This window comes from Mustela nivalis (genome assembly GCF_964662115.1).
Source record: "Mustela nivalis genome assembly, chromosome: 1".
Taxonomy (NCBI): domain Eukaryota; kingdom Metazoa; phylum Chordata; class Mammalia; order Carnivora; family Mustelidae; genus Mustela; species Mustela nivalis.
Window position 1 is genome coordinate 161,968,920 of NC_139020.1, and position 18,137 is coordinate 161,987,056.

At 53.1% G+C, this 18,137-nt stretch overlaps 1 protein-coding gene across 4 annotated transcripts in view; it reads left to right on the forward strand.

Moving 5' to 3' along the window:
- The window catches only part of SLC6A6 (solute carrier family 6 member 6), an 83,449-nt gene that overhangs the window by 42,135 nt on the left and 23,177 nt on the right, over positions 1 to 18,137 (forward strand). For 3 of the 4 annotated variants that reach the window (XM_082747951.1, XM_082747953.1, XM_082747952.1), the window contains 3 exons: positions 1,206 to 1,340; positions 2,325 to 2,559; positions 12,360 to 12,492. In XM_082747951.1, the coding sequence (XP_082604077.1) occupies positions 1,206 to 1,340; positions 2,325 to 2,559; positions 12,360 to 12,492 (503 nt within the window). Of the gene's footprint in view, positions 1 to 1,205; positions 1,341 to 2,324; positions 3,763 to 3,798; positions 9,118 to 12,359; positions 12,493 to 18,137 lie in introns of those variants that run through there. The other variant, XR_014316139.1, reaches the window with a different exon arrangement.

Below are 18,137 nucleotides of genomic sequence, written 5' to 3' on the forward strand. Positions count from 1 at the left end.
ATGTCCCCAGAACTTACACCTTGAAGTTTGTCTCTTTTTGACCACCTTTGAAGATGATTGTTAAAAAATGTAAGGACTCTGTCTGGGTGTTTGGTGAGTTGGCCAGTTTGGGTTTGGGTTTTGTTTTGTTGCTTTTTATGCCTGCTGAGGGTTGTGATCTAGAATCTTCTTCCTTTTGGAGGCGTCAGAGTCCAGCAGCACGTGACTGGGCGAGACCTTCTCCCTGGTGCAGGAGAGGGCTCCAAGAGACCTGGGTAGGGAGGAATGGCTCAGTGCTCATGATGGCTGCAGTCAGAGGGTCGAACGGCCACAGGTGGCGTGCTGCAGCAGCCCAAGTTAGGAGAACCAGCTTTTGGGAAATTCTGCCTTAGAGCCCGATTTCTTTCTTTTTTTTTTTTAATTTTAAAAGATGTTTTTTTTTTATTAGAGACATAGCGAGAGAGGGAACACAAGCAGGGGGAAGGGGAGAGGGAGAGGGAGAAGCTGGCCTCCCGCCAAGCCGGGAGCCCAATACAGGGCTTGATCCGAGACCCCGGATCATGACCTGAGCCAAAGGCAGACACTTAATGACTCAGGCACCCCATAGAGCCTGATTTCTTAACCTTTTGTAGGTCTCAGGCACCTTTGGGACTCTGAAGAGTCCCAAAGCTCCCCAGAACAAAGCACATAGCCATAGACCCAAGTTGCCCACAGTTTCAAAGGGTTTATGGACCTGCCAAAGCCATTAGCGGACATTAGGTAGGGCGCTCACCCCAGTTCTTGGCCCTCACTCCTCCCCCTGGCTCCCACCCTAAGCTGGAGATGCCCCCCTCGTGCTTCTCATCACTGCACCCTTCCTCACTAGTTCTTCTCTTCCTGCCCTGGGCGGGCCTGGGAAGGACAGGTGAAGGCTTCAATGAGGAAGCCGTATTTGAGATGGATGGATGCGGGGAAGGCAGGCAGGTAGTTGGAACAGCAGAAGCAAAGGCTCAGAGGCTTAAAAATCACCTGGTGCATCTGAGGGAGGTTGAGAAGGCCCACTGGAAGGGTGATGTCAGCTAGACAGACGGGCAAGGCCTGGAGAATTTTCCAGCGGGTCCAAGACTTTGGCCTCCATCCCTCCTGTCCCTCGCTCATTCTCTTGGATCTCATTGGCCAGGAGGGCTTGAAAGTGGCCCCCGTAATAGACACAACCTGACCTTTACCCCACTCTGCTCTCTCTGCAGGTGCATTTCTTATACCATATTTTATTTTCCTGTTTGGCGGCGGCTTGCCTGTGTTTTTCCTAGAGGTAATCATAGGCCAGTACACCTCTGAAGGCGGCATCACCTGCTGGGAAAAGATCTGCCCCTTGTTCTCTGGTGAGTATGGGACAGAGGTCACTTGGGGCCTGGTGTTCATCCAGCACATTTTTATTGAGCACCTGCTCTTTGGTACATTGGAGCTTCATGCAAGTCCACTTTTTTATTTCCGTGATGCAGCTGCCCACAGGAGCTGCTCAGTCTGTCTTGGCTGTTCCACCTCTCTGTTGGTTTGATGAGCTTGCAGCTGCTCAGCCATGTAGTGTAGAAGAGAAGGGCTCATAATCAGGAGTCTGGATGGTTTCAAGTCCCACTTACTCCCCTTGTGTGCTTATTACTTCATAGGGTTGCTATGAAGACAAAATGACAGAGCTACATAAAAGTAGCTTCATACACACTGTAAGCTCCAAACGAATTGGTAGCTTTATTATTACAACATTTAGTCCTGTGCCTGATATCTAGTATGCACCCATAAAATAATCACTATTATGCTTATAATTGGCAAGGATGGGAGGATGTGTGGTTTGTTCATTCATTCATCTGTATAAATCCATCCATCCATCCAGTACACTTTTTCCCATTAGTCAATGGATAGACCAGCCATCGGTCTTTCCAGCTATACCCATCTACTCATTCATCCATACATTCATCTACCTAACCTTTCAACCAACCACCATCCATACATCCATCAACAAATTGGATATCCATCCATCCATCCATCCAGCATCCATCCATTTGGCTGTCTCTCCAACCAACCAACCAAAAACCATCCATCTACTCATCTGTGCACCTGGCCATCCAGTCATTGAGCTCCTCTTCCTCTATACATCCTTCCACTCGCCCAGCTTATCGGACCATCCATTTTTTCACCCATCCATCCATTCATCCATCCATCCAGTCATCCATTCATCTACCGATACTTGCTCGTCCTTCTGGCCCTCTGGCCCCTTCTAGCCCCAGGCCTAGGGATACTGGAGTTGTCTATGTGGCCACAGTGGGTCTGGCCTCCTTCCTGATGCTCCTTTTGCTTGCCCATACCCACAGGCATCGGCTATGCCTCCATTGTGATCGTGTCCCTCCTGAACATCTACTATGTCATCATCCTGGCCTGGGCCACTTACTACTTGTTCCAGTCCTTCCAGTCGGAGCTGCCCTGGGCACACTGCAACCACAGCTGGAACACACCCCAGTGTATGGAAGACACTATGCGCAAGAACAAGAGCCTGTGGGTCACGCTGAGCGCCAGCAACTTCACCTCGCCTGTCACCGAGTTCTGGGAGTAAGGCCAGCCTCGTGGAAGGCAGGGGGGAGGTGTGGGGGGGGGCAGAGAAGACAGCCCACTCCCTCAGCTTCTCCCCAGGAATGTGTTTGTCACTATCTTGGCATGGGTGGTGGGGTGGGGGAAGGAGGGTGCGGATCTGGAGATAAATCCATGCCTTTGGTCTCAGACAGGCCTGGAACCAAATCCCAGTGCTGCCATTTTACTGGCTCTTTGACCTTTAGCAAGTCACTGCCCCTTTCTAAGCCTCAGTTTCTTTAACTGTTAGATGAGGGGAATGAATCATTTCTACACCTATATGCAGGTATATGTACTTCTGTTGCTGCATATGATAGAGTTTTCTTAGTGTATTTTAGAAAAAATACAGTTAGCCCATCAAACCTATTGCCCAGAGGAAAAATGGGTATACGAAGCTGATGTAGTTACTCAAGTGAAAAGGTGAGTCAATAGAATGAAAAATACGTATCAGTTAGCTTTTGCTGTGTAACAGTAGCCCCCAAACTTGGCTTTCAACAACGACCATTTATTTGGTTCCTGGTTCTGCTGATTGGCAGTTTAGGCTGAGCTCCACTAAGCAGTTCTTTCCTTCTTTGTGGGGCTCCTGTGTGGGTCAGGCAGCTGTAAGACATCAGGATAGCTCTTCTGGGGATTAGCTGGCTGTTGGCTGGAGGGCCAGGGGCAAACTGGTCCATGGGGCCCATCACCCAGCAGGCTAGCCTGGCTTGTTCACAGGTGGCTCAGCATTCCACACACCACAAATGGGGGAGCCTCTGTGCAGTAAAGAGTTCTTTTCAAACCTTTGTTAGCATCATTTTCGCTCATGTCTCATCAGCCAAAGAAAGCCACAGACTAACCCAGATTTAGGAGGTTGGGGGGAGAGGCTCTGTCTCTTAGGAGAGGAATGGAGAACTGTAGGTCTTTTTACAGTTGACCATGATGATGTCAGCATCTGTGGGAGTATAGATGTAGGACAGACATCAGGAAGGCAGAATGTGGAAACCTGATGTTTGGGTAACTCTTAGCTGACATACGGAGGAGTCCATCGAACATAGTGCGTAGAGGCCAATCGAAAAGCATTTGTGCGTTACTTTTCCTTGCTCGTCATGAGCTGAACTTGGGGTTCAGCACCTGGGTATGGCCCCGATGATCCCAGTGATGAGGTCGAGAGCCAGGGGCAGGAAACAGTATTAAGGATGGGAGGGAGTGGTCCCCTCATCGTCATTTGGGTCAGCTTTGCAGCTCCCGAGGTTCTTCCCCACCTCCAAGAACCTGGCCCGGAAATGGACCCACGGGAGAGGGGGTGGCCTGCCCCCTGGTCCTAGCCATACTTGAGGGCCCAGGGCCGGGAAATTGTAGGCAAGCAGGGGTCAGGTGGGGGTTCAATCTAGGGGGTTTCTGTCCCTGTCATCGAGCCTGAGGTCAATGCTCACAAGTCCCTGGGTCTGCTTGAACAGGGGCTTGTTCTTGGTGTGTACATATTTTCCACCCGCAGACAAAGAGCACGTACAAGAACATTCATTACCCTCTTCTTGCCACACCCTCTGGAGAGCTGAGTTTACAGACAAAGAAGTATGGGCACCTCATTCTTCTCACTTGAATGGGTCCTGAAACCACAGCCCTGTCTGTCCTAGGCTGTTCCTGGCATGGCCTGATCACCCTCAGCCCACCCCGCCCAGGACACGGCACCCAACCAGCCACTTGGGTCCTTCCTGAGGCCTTACTGCCTCGGGCCTGGGTGGGCTTACCTGGGCTTGAAACCTTGGGCCCTCACTTCTAACTTCACCGGGCGCTGTTGCCCCTCTGGGCCCTGGTGACCTCACCTGTGCTTGGGGAGATCTTCACACTGCCCGCCTGGCCTTGTAGTGCTGCCCTACCTGAACGAGACTGAGCATGGCCAACCCTGAGAAGCTGCTTGAGAAATGTGGGCCATTGTTACTGTTAAGTGCCCTCATAGTGGATCCAACTGCCCTCTAGGGACATTTAATTCAGGTCACCTGACCTTCAGAGAGACTAAGGAGTGGCCCCTTGGAAATGCCCTTGCCTACCCGCTCCACCCCCGCCATTGCAAATGGGGCTGTCCTGGCTCATCTCTGGTCTCACAGGCCTGAGGGCTCTAGGGAAGGGGTTCCCATGAACCACGAGATCTCAGGCGATCCGGTTTTTCTCCATGCCTTCTGGCCTACCTGTAACCCTACATTCAGCCCTCCTGGGGATCCTCCAGCTCCTGCCTTCCAGAATCCCCATTCTGAGCTCCCAGGCTACCATTCCTGGCCTGAATGCCCTGAAGACAGGATTTATCTTTGAAAACATCCTGGGCCTACAGGCAGCTTCCCAGGGCCCACAGGATCCGGATGGGCTTCTCAGCCCACAGAATGCTGGCCGCCTGCCTGCCTCCTACTCCAGCCTTTGGGTCTTAGCCAAGTTTTGTAAGCCCACCTGAACATCCACAAATAACTTGCCATCTTTTTGGAACCCTGAGGAAGACCAGGGTCCACAGAGTAGGAGCCTGGAATGCAGGCTTAGTTGAGGAGACCAGGCGCGTCACCTGCATGAGCAGAGGCTGAGGCCAGTGAGTGGGCCAGGGTCTTCAATGTGGGGCAGCCCTGGGTCAGGTGCTGCAGGTGAGAAGGGCCTGGTCCCTGGCCTTCCAGAGCCTTCCCTTCTCTTAGACATGAAAAAGGGAGAAGGAAAGAGAACTAACATGGAATAACCAGCTCCCATGAGCGTTGTGCCTGGGACTGATGCTTCTCATTGGCATTTCATCTTTCCAGGGGCCCTTCAAGTAGGGAAGTACATGGGAATCCTCCCAAACTCCTGCCCACCTCAAATCTCACATCCAGTTCCCAGATGTTCTGGGCTCTCCCTTTCAAGTACACCCAAAGTTTGACTCCTCTCCCCACTTACACTACAGCCCCCCCCCCCACCGCATCACTCCCTCAGGCCCCAGCACTGGACTCTTCTCCCCTGCCTTGCCCTTGCAGCTGAATCCAAACATGGCATTTTTCAGCTCAGAACCCTCTTGTGGCTTTCCCCATACTATGATCTCACTCAACCAGTGGGGATTCAGTGAGAGTGTTTCAACACAGTGAGTGCTCACTGGATGCTGATTCTTCTTATGAATTCTGTGTCCACATCCACATGGCTGTGTAGCCTGGTGCAGCAAGTTAACTACCCTCTGTGGCCTAGTTTCCTCATCTGCAAATGGAAGGGCCATAGGAGCTGGACTTTGAGGCATTACTAGGAGCTCACTAGGCTGAAAAGGAGAGCAAAAAGACATTGTGGGAGGAAGAACAGCCCACACAGAGGTATGGCATTCTGAACACATGCAAGTGTTTGGGGACCGTAAGTCATGAGTCTGGCCAGAGGATAAGACACATGGGGCCAGGAGAAGGTTGGAGGCCTTGAATGTTAGCCTGGTAAGTGTGAGCTTTGTTCTCCAGAGGGGGGGCCATGGAAGGTAGGCAGGAAGGCGAGTGACATGACAATCTGCTTTCTTGCTACTGCTCAAGGAACACACTAGTGGGAGAGAGAATAGGACATACATTAAGCACCAGCAGTATACAGGGCCTCAGAGGGTTCAACCATCAATGGGTCTGGGTTCCCTTTGAGGTGAAACAGCTTACAGGATTTCCCCCCAGAGTAGCCACTGACCCTCTAGTGCCTAGCTCTGGGGTTTCCATTAGGAGAGGCTTGCCAGGACATTATTGAGGTGTCATTGACTAGTACCAGGTTAGGCAGCAGAGCAGGGAGGATACTTGCAAAAGGCTGCTCTCTACATCCCTCAAGCCAGAGCCCAGCCCCAGCCATTGTTTCTGTCCACTTCTCACCTGCAGCAGACGTGTAAGTCCTTAAGGTGGACCAATGGCCGACGGGTGTTTGGGAACTCCTTGGGAATCAGAATAACAAGGTGCTGTGAAAGCTGAGACTTCCTTATGGCCCCGTGGACAGGGAAGGAATTTGCTGATCATCCCTGCCAGCTGCCCTCCCCCTCTCTCATTTTACTAGCTGAGAGAGAGTATGGGTGATGTCCAGTTCCCTTAGAGCAGGGACACTGCCTCTGGCCCCCACAAGTCCCCGCTGCATGGCCTCAGGGCAGTCACCTCCTCTCTGAACCTTGAGGTCACAGTCTGGCACAAGTTAAAGAGTGACATGCTAAGGATAGGGCCTCCAGTCATGGCTTATTGGGTATGACACTGAGGGCCAGAGAGGTTAAGTGACCTACCCAAGGTTACACAAGCAGCGGCTGCCAGCCCTCATCTCTGACATTGGGGTCTGTGTCCCCACCAGCCACAGGTCCACAGTCACAGGTAACACTGTGCCATGTGTGTGTGACCTACTCTCAGGTCACAGGGGGTCCCCTCTTGGCATGGTCCCCCCCCACACAACACCCACCCCATCTGTAATTCGAAAGCACCATTGTCAGCAGGAGCCAGTGAGATGACCTCTTCCAGAGCCCTGTGAAAGCCACCGGGCCCCGGAGATAGTCATTTCACACTGGCTTTATAATTCGACTCAGAGTTGCTCTGATGGAAAACAGAGCTTGTGCCCCTGGTTAACCTCATCTTGCTGATCCCTCCTCTGGGGTCCTCACTCTATCCTAAGGGTCCTGCTTCACCCCAGCCCTGGAAGGCAGGCGGAGCCAAATCTGGCCCCATGCCCTCCATCAGGCCGGAGCCATGCCTTCCTCCCTGGTTCCTCCCGAGCCCCCCCGGGAGCTCAGCACGTATCATTAGACTTTATTAGAATCAAAGAAATGAGTCATATTTGCAAACAAGCCGTGCTCAGCCAATCTTCCCCTGCAGCTGTCGGAAGGAGGAGGCGGTGGAGAAAGCCTTGTGTGGCCCCATGCTCAGGGCGGACGGGCTCTTTTATAATTGTTGCCTCCGCCAGTCTCCAGGGAAGAGCCAGGGCCAATAAATGGCTGGCCGGCAGTCAAAAGGAAACGATTTGGCCCACTCGGAGGACGTATTTACATCTCTGAGTGCTGGCTGGACGGCAGCGGGGCGGCCGACTCACAACAGACGTCCAGGCGACTCTTTTTTGGATCCCACCCTGGAATGAATCATTACTATTCTTGGACAAGAATGCAGCTCACCTCTGGGTCTCCTCCCTCTGGATGAGCAGTGTCAGGGAGCCTGGGATGCTGGGGGCCCTCGTGAAGGGCAGCATAGGACCAGGCACACGGGTGGCTGGTCCCCAGGGTGGCATCAGAAAAAGGGATTCAGGCCCAGGGTTGTTGTTTGTTTTTGGTGTTTTTGGTTTTTTTTTTAGTCTGGGTCATTTCAGGTGAATTCCTGAACCTCTCTGGCCTCAGTTTCCCCATCAACCAAATGGGTATGATTCATTTACTCCGTTAATGTCTGTTGAACAACTCCTCTGCGCCAGCCACTGTTCTGGATCCAGCAGTGATCAGACACAGGCCCAGCCTCCAAAGGAGATGGCATTCTAGTAAGACCAATGGACATTGAATGGATGGCCCAAATAAAATTGTAATAGAAAAGCAGTGATAAATAATGAAAAGCAAAGCCAGGGCAGGGGAAGGAGAGTGACTATACGATGGCCAGGAAAGGCTGCCCTGGCGAAGTAACATTTGAACAGGGACCTGAAATGACTCAGGGAGGTGGTTGTCATGTCATATAACAAGTGACTGACAAACTTTTCAAAGGTCCTGAGGCAGGAATGTGCTCAGTCTCTTCAGAAGACACTGTGGCTGAAGGGGCCATATGGGGGATGAGGTTGGAGATGGGACCAGCACCCATGAACTTGTCCCGTTGATAACCTGTGGTCCCAGTGTCATTAATAGGTCTGAATGGTAAGAGTATTTGGTCGCCTTATTCAAGGAGGCCAGAAGGGATAGGGCAGGTTAGGAGGGCCTCTTAGCCAGGTAGGTAGGATGTGGAATGGTGGAGTGGTGTCCCACCTGACTTGGGTCTGGACAGATTCTCTCTTGATGAGAACAGACCTGGGGGGAGGGTGACCGTGGAGGCAGGAAGACAAGTGGGAAGGCCACTGAAAAAGCTCTGGGAAGCAGAAGGGTCCATAGAGGAATGGTGGCAGTGCTGGGGACATGTGGCTGAATTTGGGGTACCATGCCATCTCCTGGGGTGGTTAAGAGACCGCTGAGGGGCAGTGCACTATGGCTGTTCTCTGGGGCACAGCACTCTACAGTTTACTGAGCCCTCTCACCACCACGGGAAGGCCCAGCAGATCCCTCTCTGCCACTCTGTGGCTGAGGCCCTGGGAGTCCCACCAGGAGGGACCTGTGGAGGGTCTTTCATGCGGGGTCCTTTCAAAAAAGGATTCGGATGGACCCCACACTCTCCAACCTCCACGGCTACCCAGAGCTATCTTTGGAAAGGATGTCCGTCATTTTGGCCCCAAGCCCACGTTGGGCTCTATTTTGACAACCCCTGACTGATGAGACACATGCATTCCATTCCTAGAACGTCTGTATGGCCCATTACAAACATTTTCAAGACTTTTAAATAATTTTTATAAAGGTGCTATTAAAAACATTGAATCATTCATCTAAAAACATCAAACATCCAAAGAGAAAAACATTCAAGTACAAAAAAACGATACCCAAGGCCAAGTGCATTCCCCTCCCCCGCGTCCCCACCACCAGGTCCCCCGCCCCACAAGCAGCAGCGTCTAGTGTGTCCTGCCAAAAATAGTCTGTGCGCATTCAAGCACAAATGTACATCCACCCCCTTCCCTTTTTAACACAATAGGGCACATGCCATAAGCCCCGTTCACCTTGCTTTCTTCACTTTATCTGCAGGATATATCGTTTCTTATCTGCTCACTGGGAGCTTTCCCACTGTCTCGCAGGCCCTGCGGCATTGGAGTTCACCTTGTGTCTTCTCTGTGCTGCTGAGCCCCTACTGATGGCCACTTGGGTGGTTTCCAATCTGTTGCTCCTATAGACAGTGTTGTATTGAATAGCTTGGGGTGGTCCCTGTCGTTGGCCACAGGTGCAAGAGTAATTATGGGAGAGAGGCTCGGGCATGGAATATGGCTGGGTCAAAGAGAACATTCCTTATGGTGCCACCAAGAGGCATCATGAACTCCTACAAGAAGATGACCACCGGCCTTGGAGACTTGGTTTCCCAGCTTCCGGAGCTGGTCGGCTGCCCAGAGCCAGCCTGCCATCTGTCATAGGCACCACTGGTTTACCCTGCACAGGGGTAGGAGGAGGCTTTAGAAAGGGTGTCCGTGAACCGACCTTGCTTGGTGTGGTCACACAGAGAAGGGAAGAGCTCAGGCTCTGGGGTTTCAAGCTTCTCAGCTGACTTGCCCAGAGGAGACAAGAAAAGGCTGGGGACCTTCTCAGCATGAGCTGAGCATCTACTGTGTGCCTGTCTGTGAGATCCTTGTTCTCAGGCTGTCTGGAGGCTGGTAGGCAGGCCAGACGTTTTCACCTGAAGGTGACATCTGGTGTGAGGGGACGGCTGGGGAGACAGACGGGGATTCCAGTCAGTTGTGTGCAGAGCAGCGGGAAAGGCTTCCCTGGCAGCATGAGGACCGTGTAGCTGGCATTGCAGCGGGCCCAAAGGTGTGGAGGTGGAAAGTACTCTCCCTGACGCTGCCCATTCACAAGGAAGCCTTGGGCCGCTGCCCAGCATGCCCTGGGCCTTCATTGAAGGCGCTGAGCTCGGTAGACTGCACAGGGAAGGGCTTTTTGTTGTAAAGCAGCTGCAGCCGCCAGATCCACGTGCTTGGCAGGGCCCCAGCCGGGATGCGGTTGGCTGACAGCCTGCCTCAGGGGATGCCCCCTGGCTTGAGGTTTCAGGGGACCCTGGCCCCTAGCAGGGGCCTGGGCAGATTCTTTTTAAGGTTTCAGTGTTATTCTGTCTGCTTATTGGAGGAGCAGTGCGGGGCAGTCTGCAGAGCACAGGCTTTCGGAGTCTGACAGGCTTGGGTGTAGGGTGGCAGCCTTGCCACCCGCTGGCTGCGTGTCTGTGGGCAGTTGAAGCTTTCTTGCCTCGGTTTTCCCCATCTGTAACATGGGGCAAATGAGCTCTAGTCCTTGGATCAGATGATAAGTTGGAAAGGCCTTGTGGACCTTCTGAGCACACACCATCAGAGGTGTCCAAGGGGAGCTCCTTAATGTCTGGGTTCTCACCAAAAACAAGGACAGGAATACTGGCCCTTTTTGAGGTGAACGGAAATACTTCATGACTTGGTTCTGAGTGCTGTGTGAACTTGCTGGTATCCTCAGTTGAGTCCTTGGTTCATTCACTCAGCAGGTATCTTTTGAGACCCTACTGTGTGCTGTGCGCTGTTCTAGGTGCTGAGAGCACAACAGTGGCCCAAAGAAATGGCCTCGCTTTGGATGCCACTTGAGATGGGGATCTTGGATTTATTCGAGGTCCTTATGTTGAAGCTTCTGCGGGGTGGGGCTGGGGTGGAGTGGGGAAAGGCAAAACAATGAAGTATCCTCGCCCAGCAGACCTTCTGACATCCAGAGCCCTGACCACAACTGGCTGGAAGCTAGGGAATGGTCTGGAATGCATTCCTAGGCAGTGGCCTGGGGGCAGGAGCTGTTATCTGTGTTTTACAGGGCGTACAAAGTCACGCCCCCTCTCTGCCTCTCTTGCTGGTGTGTGGCCTCCAAACCAGGAGCTGACTTTGGTTAGAAGGAATCCCGGCTTTTCATACACAGGGAGCACAAGCTCCCTGTCTCCCATGATCAGCAGCCTGGGGAGCCAGGGGAACGGGGCACCCTGATGTCCCTGCGGCTGGATGCCTCTGTACTTAGTCACTGCTGCAGTATCCGCTCTGGGACAATGGGGACAGTGTCTTGGCACCGAGTTTTGCGGCTTCTGGCTATTAGCACCCGGTGCAACCCCACCCCGACTTCAGATGGCATCAGCCCCTCAGGGACGTGTGTGAGTAGGTGCTCTCACACATCTTCTGCAGGTCAGTGAGGTTCTCGGACTCCACAGACCCAGCCTCTGCTGTGTGATGCTGGGCCAGGCCAGCGAGCCTTCTCACTGTCTCCCTGCCTCTTCTCAAGACCTTCATAACCCTGCAGAGTTGGGGCGAGGAGCCTCACTGCTCAGGTGCTAGATGCTGATCTGGGCATCTCGAGGCCAGGACGGGAGTGAGTGCTAAGGGTTACCCAATGCTGGCTGCATCCCAGACCTTGTCGTTGGTACTTCGTGTGGGTTTTCTCTTAACAGCGATCCCTGTAAAGAGGTGGGTAGGTGCTCTGCAGCCACATACAGAACAAACACTTTGCCCTCTTGAGGCTTACATTTTCATGGATATTCAGATATGAAACAGGGGTGAATAATAACAAAAGAGGGGTGGGACAGAGAGTCGGGTAGTTATCCCCATTTCACAAACAAGGAGATTCAGGTCCAGGAAGTCGGGTAACTAACCCAAAGTCATAGACTTTCACATGGTAGCTCTAAGTTTGAACCCGGTGTTTGGCCCACAGTGGACACTGAAGAAGGGTCTGCTGAGAATCGATCACATGGGAATTAGTACGCATTTAACAGATGAGGAAACTGAGGCATAGAGATGTGCTTAACTTGCCCGAGGTCCAACTGGGTTGAACCCAGGTTCACCTGACATAGGACTCTCAATCTGTCCCCTTTGTTGACTTCTCCATACCCCTGTGACCTGGGTGATTGCCGTTTCAGAGACCCCTGGGGATTCCCGGGCTTGGAAAGGCGAGGGGGCTTGTGGAAACACACCCAAGCCAGGGTTTCAACCCTAGCCTGTTGGGAGCCCTGGCCTCAGCTCTCTGTGTCCCTGGGCCCAACCTGACTTGTGGCTCTGTTTGCTTGAAGGCGCAACGTGCTGAGCTTGTCTTCTGGAATCGACGACCCTGGCTCCTTAAAGTGGGACCTTGCTCTCTGCCTCCTCCTGGTCTGGCTGGTCTGCTTCTTCTGCATCTGGAAGGGCGTCAAGTCCACAGGGAAAGTGAGTTGTGCGTCCATCCCTCCCCTGCCTCAGCAGAGAGTCTCCCCACCCCCCAGACCTTCCTGCTTGAAACCAGCCCAGCCCAAAGAGCCCAAGTATGTTGCTAAAGCAGTCCTCTGAAAGAAAGTAAGGCCCTGATCTGTGGCATTTGCCCACATCCTGGTGTATATACTCCCACCATGTCTGATTTCACATTCCCGGTAGTTTAACTAGTTCACAGAATTCCTGAAAGTCAGATGGTGGGCTCTCTGGGGTCTGCGTAAGCTCCCTACACTCCTGGTTCCCATATCCAGGTGTTGCCAGTACAGATTTAGCAAATAACAAACAGGGGTGTTGATAAGTTAGCAGGTAGCAAGGTGAGTTTATTGTTAATTACCAGCAGTTCACCCCAAACACAGACCCTTGCTTTGCAAAGTGTGCCCTGACTGGCAGCTTCAGCGTCCCCCACAGACTTGTTAGAAATGCAGACCCATGGGCTTGCCCCACACTTGGAGAATCAAAACCCACGTCCGAATGGTATCCCCAGATAATCCAAATGCACGTGGAGGTTTGAGAAGCACAGAGTTGGAGTTTGGTTGCAAAGTCTGGTTAACCAAATTATCGTACAACTAACACTTCGGCTGGAAATGAAGATGACAATTATTAAGGAAGACTTCTCACTGCTGATTAAGTTACTTGCTCAAAACCAAGATGTTAGTTGTTAACCAGACCGTTAGCCATTGCTGAAACATTTGCAGCTGATTTAATAGGTTACATGAAGACCAGAACGTTAGCTATTAACCCGGGTGGTAGCTGATTATTAAAATGTTAGCTTACAGTTGAGGTTGTAAGTGTAACTGGTATATTTCCAATAATGAAAAGGACAGCCTGTAACTAAAAGACTGGCAAGTTAGAGCTGAACAGTTACCCGATAACCAGGACGCTAGCCAGTATCGTGGTCATGGTCACTGTGATGACAAGGCAGTGCGGAGGGGTCTGGGGGGATCACTGCAGTGGGGCTCTAGGCCAGAGAAGGAGTTGGCTTACCTGCCTTTATATGAACCCCACCTATCATTTCCCTCCTATCACTTGCATCTTGACAGGGGAACATCCCTTTAAGGTCTAGAAGCCCCCAAAGGTCTAAAGAGTAAGTTAAGGTGGCATTTGAGGTACTATGGTGGGCAGGGGGTGACATCTCCCGGAGAAGGGGCCTTTTTGCTGCTCTGGAATTTACATTAAGGACCGTGCTCTCCCCAGATGAAGAGCCCCTTGAAGTGAAGTTGTAGATCAGAACAGATCCCAGCATTTACTTAAGGGCAAGATCTGGGTCCCCAGGAGAGCAGAAGCAGAATGGGGACAATTCTGGAGCAGGGCCCTAAAACCCAGTCTGGAAAGGAATCAGGTCAGGGTGACGTTATTGCACTGGTTCAGGCAGGAACAGGGCCCCTCGAGCAATACCCACAGGCGCCTTGGGGTGCTCCTTCACCCCTTTACCCCCTTCACTCCTCCTCGTCGTATGCGCAAAGCATTTCCTTACCACCTTTGTTCAAATGAGGAGGGAGCTGATCTGGGAGAGGTGAAGTGGCTTGTTCAAGGGCACTCCCTCCCCTCAAAGCCCTGGCTTTCTCTTGTGCAGAATGGGTGGAGGTGAAGACTCTAATAAGGTATGTGGTGCCCCCAACACCAGTGCTTGGCACAAACAGTGTTGTAAACACCCATCGTGTCTTCACTGTGCTCTCCTATTTCCCCACATGGAGGTGAGTTTTTCTGGAAGTTTCTATGGAGCACTTATCCCCAGCCGTGCTGGAGACATGATCGTTTCCTGATGTACTCATACATTTTGAGCCTCTACTTCCTGTCAGGTACTGTTGTAGGAATAGAGCCAGGGGATACGCTGGGTGTCCACAGACAGACAGAAGTCTCTGTGATCCGGGAGCTGAGAGATTTGTTGGTTGCGACAAGGTGAATGTGTAAAATACATGGGAGTCAGTGGGGACTGAAGAGTAACGTGGTGAGGGAGAACAGAAAGTTCTGGGGTACGCTTTTTTTAAAAATTTTTTTAAAGATTTTACTTATTTATTTGACAGAGAGAGATCACAAATAGGCAGAGAGACAGGCAGAGAGAGAGAGAGGGAGGAGGAAGCAGGCTCCCTGCCAAGCAGAGAGCCGGATGTGGGACTCCATCCGAGGACCCTGAGATCATGACCTGAGCTGAAGGCAGAGGCTTAACCAAGTGAGCCACCCAGGTGCCCTGGGATGCACTTTTAAATGGGGTGACCAGGCAGGCTCACCAAGGAGGGTAACTTTGGGACACAGAGTTGAAGGAAGTAAAGGGTAAGCCATGTGGCTATCTGGAGGAGAAAATATTCTAGGGAGAACAGCCAATGCAAAGGCCCTGAGGTATATCAAACCCAGACCTATGGGGGAGCCCCCAGTCTGATGGAGGAAGCTGTGTTTTCCGAGAAAGAGCGGGCAACCTTTGAGATACAGTGGTGCGAGGGGGTGGGGCAGGAGTTTAGAATCAAATGAAAATGTAGAGGGTACTGGGCTGCAACTGTGGCCAGTTGAAGACGTGACTTGACAGAGGTCCCCCTACCCAACCCCGCCCCTGGAGACAATCTCCTCCTCACGCTCCAGGCTCCTGAGGGGCAGGCATGGCTCCCAGAACAATAGCAGAGCACGGGCCAGCCCAGAGAAGCCAAGACAAACACAGTAAGGCTCTGTGGACTTCCTTGAGCTCCATGGCCGGCCTGCCCGCCCGCCTGCCGCCCGCTGCCAGCCATGGCTTTCAGCCCTGGCCGCAGACCAGGTTCACGGCCGCCGTGGGGGCTGGGTCCACGGGCAGCAGGACAGACCTCATCCTGGCCCTGGCCCTGGCCCCGCTTCAGTGGCTGATGCTGGTCCAGCGGGGGGGTGGATGGAGGAAGAGTCTGGACAGCTCAGGACCCAAGTTCAAGTCACTTGGCCTTTCTGAGCCTCGGTTCCCTTTTTTTGTAATTGTTATCATTCCAAGGGTCTGAATATGCCAGGGCTTCATTCATTCAGCAAAGAGCGAGAATGGCGGCAAAGGCTATGTTGCGCATGCGCGCCATGCCCCGTTCTTGGGGCTGTCGATCACCGCTCCTTCCATCAGCCTCACATCCAGAGGTGTCCGTGGCCAGGCTGGGATTTGAACCCAGGCAGACCCAACTCCCCACCTGGGTGTCCTGCATCCTGCATTCTTTCCCCTCTAATCATCCCTTGCTGCCTGCCCTCTCCCTTATCTAGCCGGACGGTAGGGCATGAAGCCAGGATGGTGCCAAGTCCAGACCATCCCATGGGAAGTTAAGTGCTGGGGACCCAAAGGGGAGTACCCTCGCTGATGTGACCACAGACGTGCCCTGAGGCTGCACCCCCAACTCTTCTGCCCCATATGTGAAAACAAACCCGGGGTGGGGGTGGCCAGTCAGAGTCGGACCTGGTTTGGGATCTCAGTTTTGCTCCAACAAGCTGCACGAGTTTGGGAATGTACCCTTCCTTCTCTAAGCCTTGGTTTCCCCTTATGTGAAAGGAGTTGGTGATTGCCCCTCTGACACACACAGGGCTGCCATGAAGACCCTTGGGCCCTGCCTAGATGCTGGGCACAGATACGTGGCCCCACCTCTAGAAGCCTCCATCTCTGGGATAAGTGACCCCTACTGCCCAGGCCTTTATCCCCAAAAGGAAGTCAGGGCAGTGGGAAACTAACCCGTCTCCCTCCTGCCTTGTGGGCCACGCTCCCCGCCATCCTGAGGGGAACGAGGAGGAATTGTCCTTGCAAGTTTCCAGGGCAGTTGGGCCACAGGGCTTTTGGGTCATGGGCTCAGAGGAACCACAGAGGCTTGCCAGTAAGAATGGAAAAATACCACGTCCCGTGGCAAGGCCTGCTGGGCCACCACCAGAGGCCCACTGGCGGCGGCTGGCACCAGCCTCTCCCAGGAGGATCCCGGGGGAGTCACGGAAAAGTTGAGAATGGCTCTCAGGGGCTTGTCCTCAGAGCAGCAGAGTTTGCAAAACAAGAGTGTCTTTCCAAAGAGGCGGATGAGGTGGTGTGACTAGGCAAGGCTATGTGAGCAGGAGGGGCTGTCCTGTCCTGGATCAGGGGATGGACTGCGGTAACACACACACACACACCAAAGACACAGGACTCCGAAGCCAGCTGGCCGAGGACCACCTATTCGCTCTGTGACCCCAGGGCCCCTGATGTCACCTCTGGGGGCCTGTTTTCTCCTCTGGAAAATGCAGTTAAATGAGTTACTACACCTAAAGCTCATAGCCTATACCTGGCACACAGCAAGTGCTCCTTAAGTGCTTGTTAAACAGATTTGACACATGAAAACAAGGGAAGCCACCCCCATCCCGGGTGGTTTCCTGTGTCCCTGACACAAAGCCCTCTGGCCAGAGCCCGGTTGCCCAGCCCAGTGGGGCCTGGCTGGCTTTGAAGTGGCCGCCCTCTGGGGACAGCCTGCTGTCAGCAGTTAATTGTTTGTGGGCCTCTGGGTGTGGTTTGCAGCAAGGCCCAGAGATGGGAACTGGTGGGGGGCCTGTCTGCAGGAAGGGAGGAGCAGCTTGTGGGGGGGCATGCTGATTTTTCTTTCTTTCACCCTTTCTGTGGCTTCCTGACCTGTTCCCACCCTCCACGCCTGCCACCTTGCCCTTGGGAAGTTGGGAGGGTTCTCTGCCTCAGGAGAAGATTGGGGGGCTGGGGAAACTGAGGCCCAGATGGAGAAAAGTCGTCAGGGATGGGGGAGGAGCAGCAGAGGTAGACGTAGGGCCCGCCCTTTAGCCTAATGGGAGTGGCAGGAGAATCCTCCCTGCTAAGGTGTCTTGAGGCTGGCAGGTGAAGGTAGCACCTTTATTTTCCTCCTCAGACAGATGGGAGCTGAGGCCAAACCGCCAGCTGGGAGGTGGCAGAGGTGGGATCCAAACCCCAGCCTGGGGCACCCCTAGCGGGTCTTCCCTGACACTCTCTCTCCCCCTGGAGTGGCAGAGCTGGACGGAACGTCAGACCTCATCTGGTCTGAGCCTCCTACTTCACAGGAGGGGAAATGAAGCCCAGAGAGAGACAGTAGCTTGCTCAAGGTCTCACAGCAAGCCAGTCACAGAGCTTGAATTCCAACCTGTGCCCTTGGGGAGTCCAGGCTTCCTCTGGTCATTGGGAAGGTTGAGTGGAATAAAGCACCAGACATGAAAGGGGTTTTCCTGCTCTGCCACAGTTGTCTGCGGGCAGCAGGCTCTGGGGCACTTTAGTGCTGTGTGACCTGAGGGCAAGCAGTGGACACTCGGGGCTTTGGTGTCCTCACCTTCAAGATGAGGTTCTTAATGAAACTTGCCTCAAAGGGTTAGGATGGGACCAACCAAGTACAACAAAGTAACTACTACACCTAGAATAGTGCCAGGCATACAGTAAGCACTCGGTAAATGCTGCTTGGTGGTGGCTGGCCAAGGGCAGCTGAGCCAGGCAGGCCATGAGAGCTTTCCTCCTGCCCTCTTCCAAAGGCCCTTTGTGGTTGTTTCTACTCACAGGGATGTCGGCTGTCCCAAGAATTGTGCTCCATCAAGGATTCCTGTGCCAGATAGGTGGGGTTCAAGGCTCGGTCACCCTCCATAGATGTCTGGTACTTATGTGGGCCCCAGAAGTGCCCTGC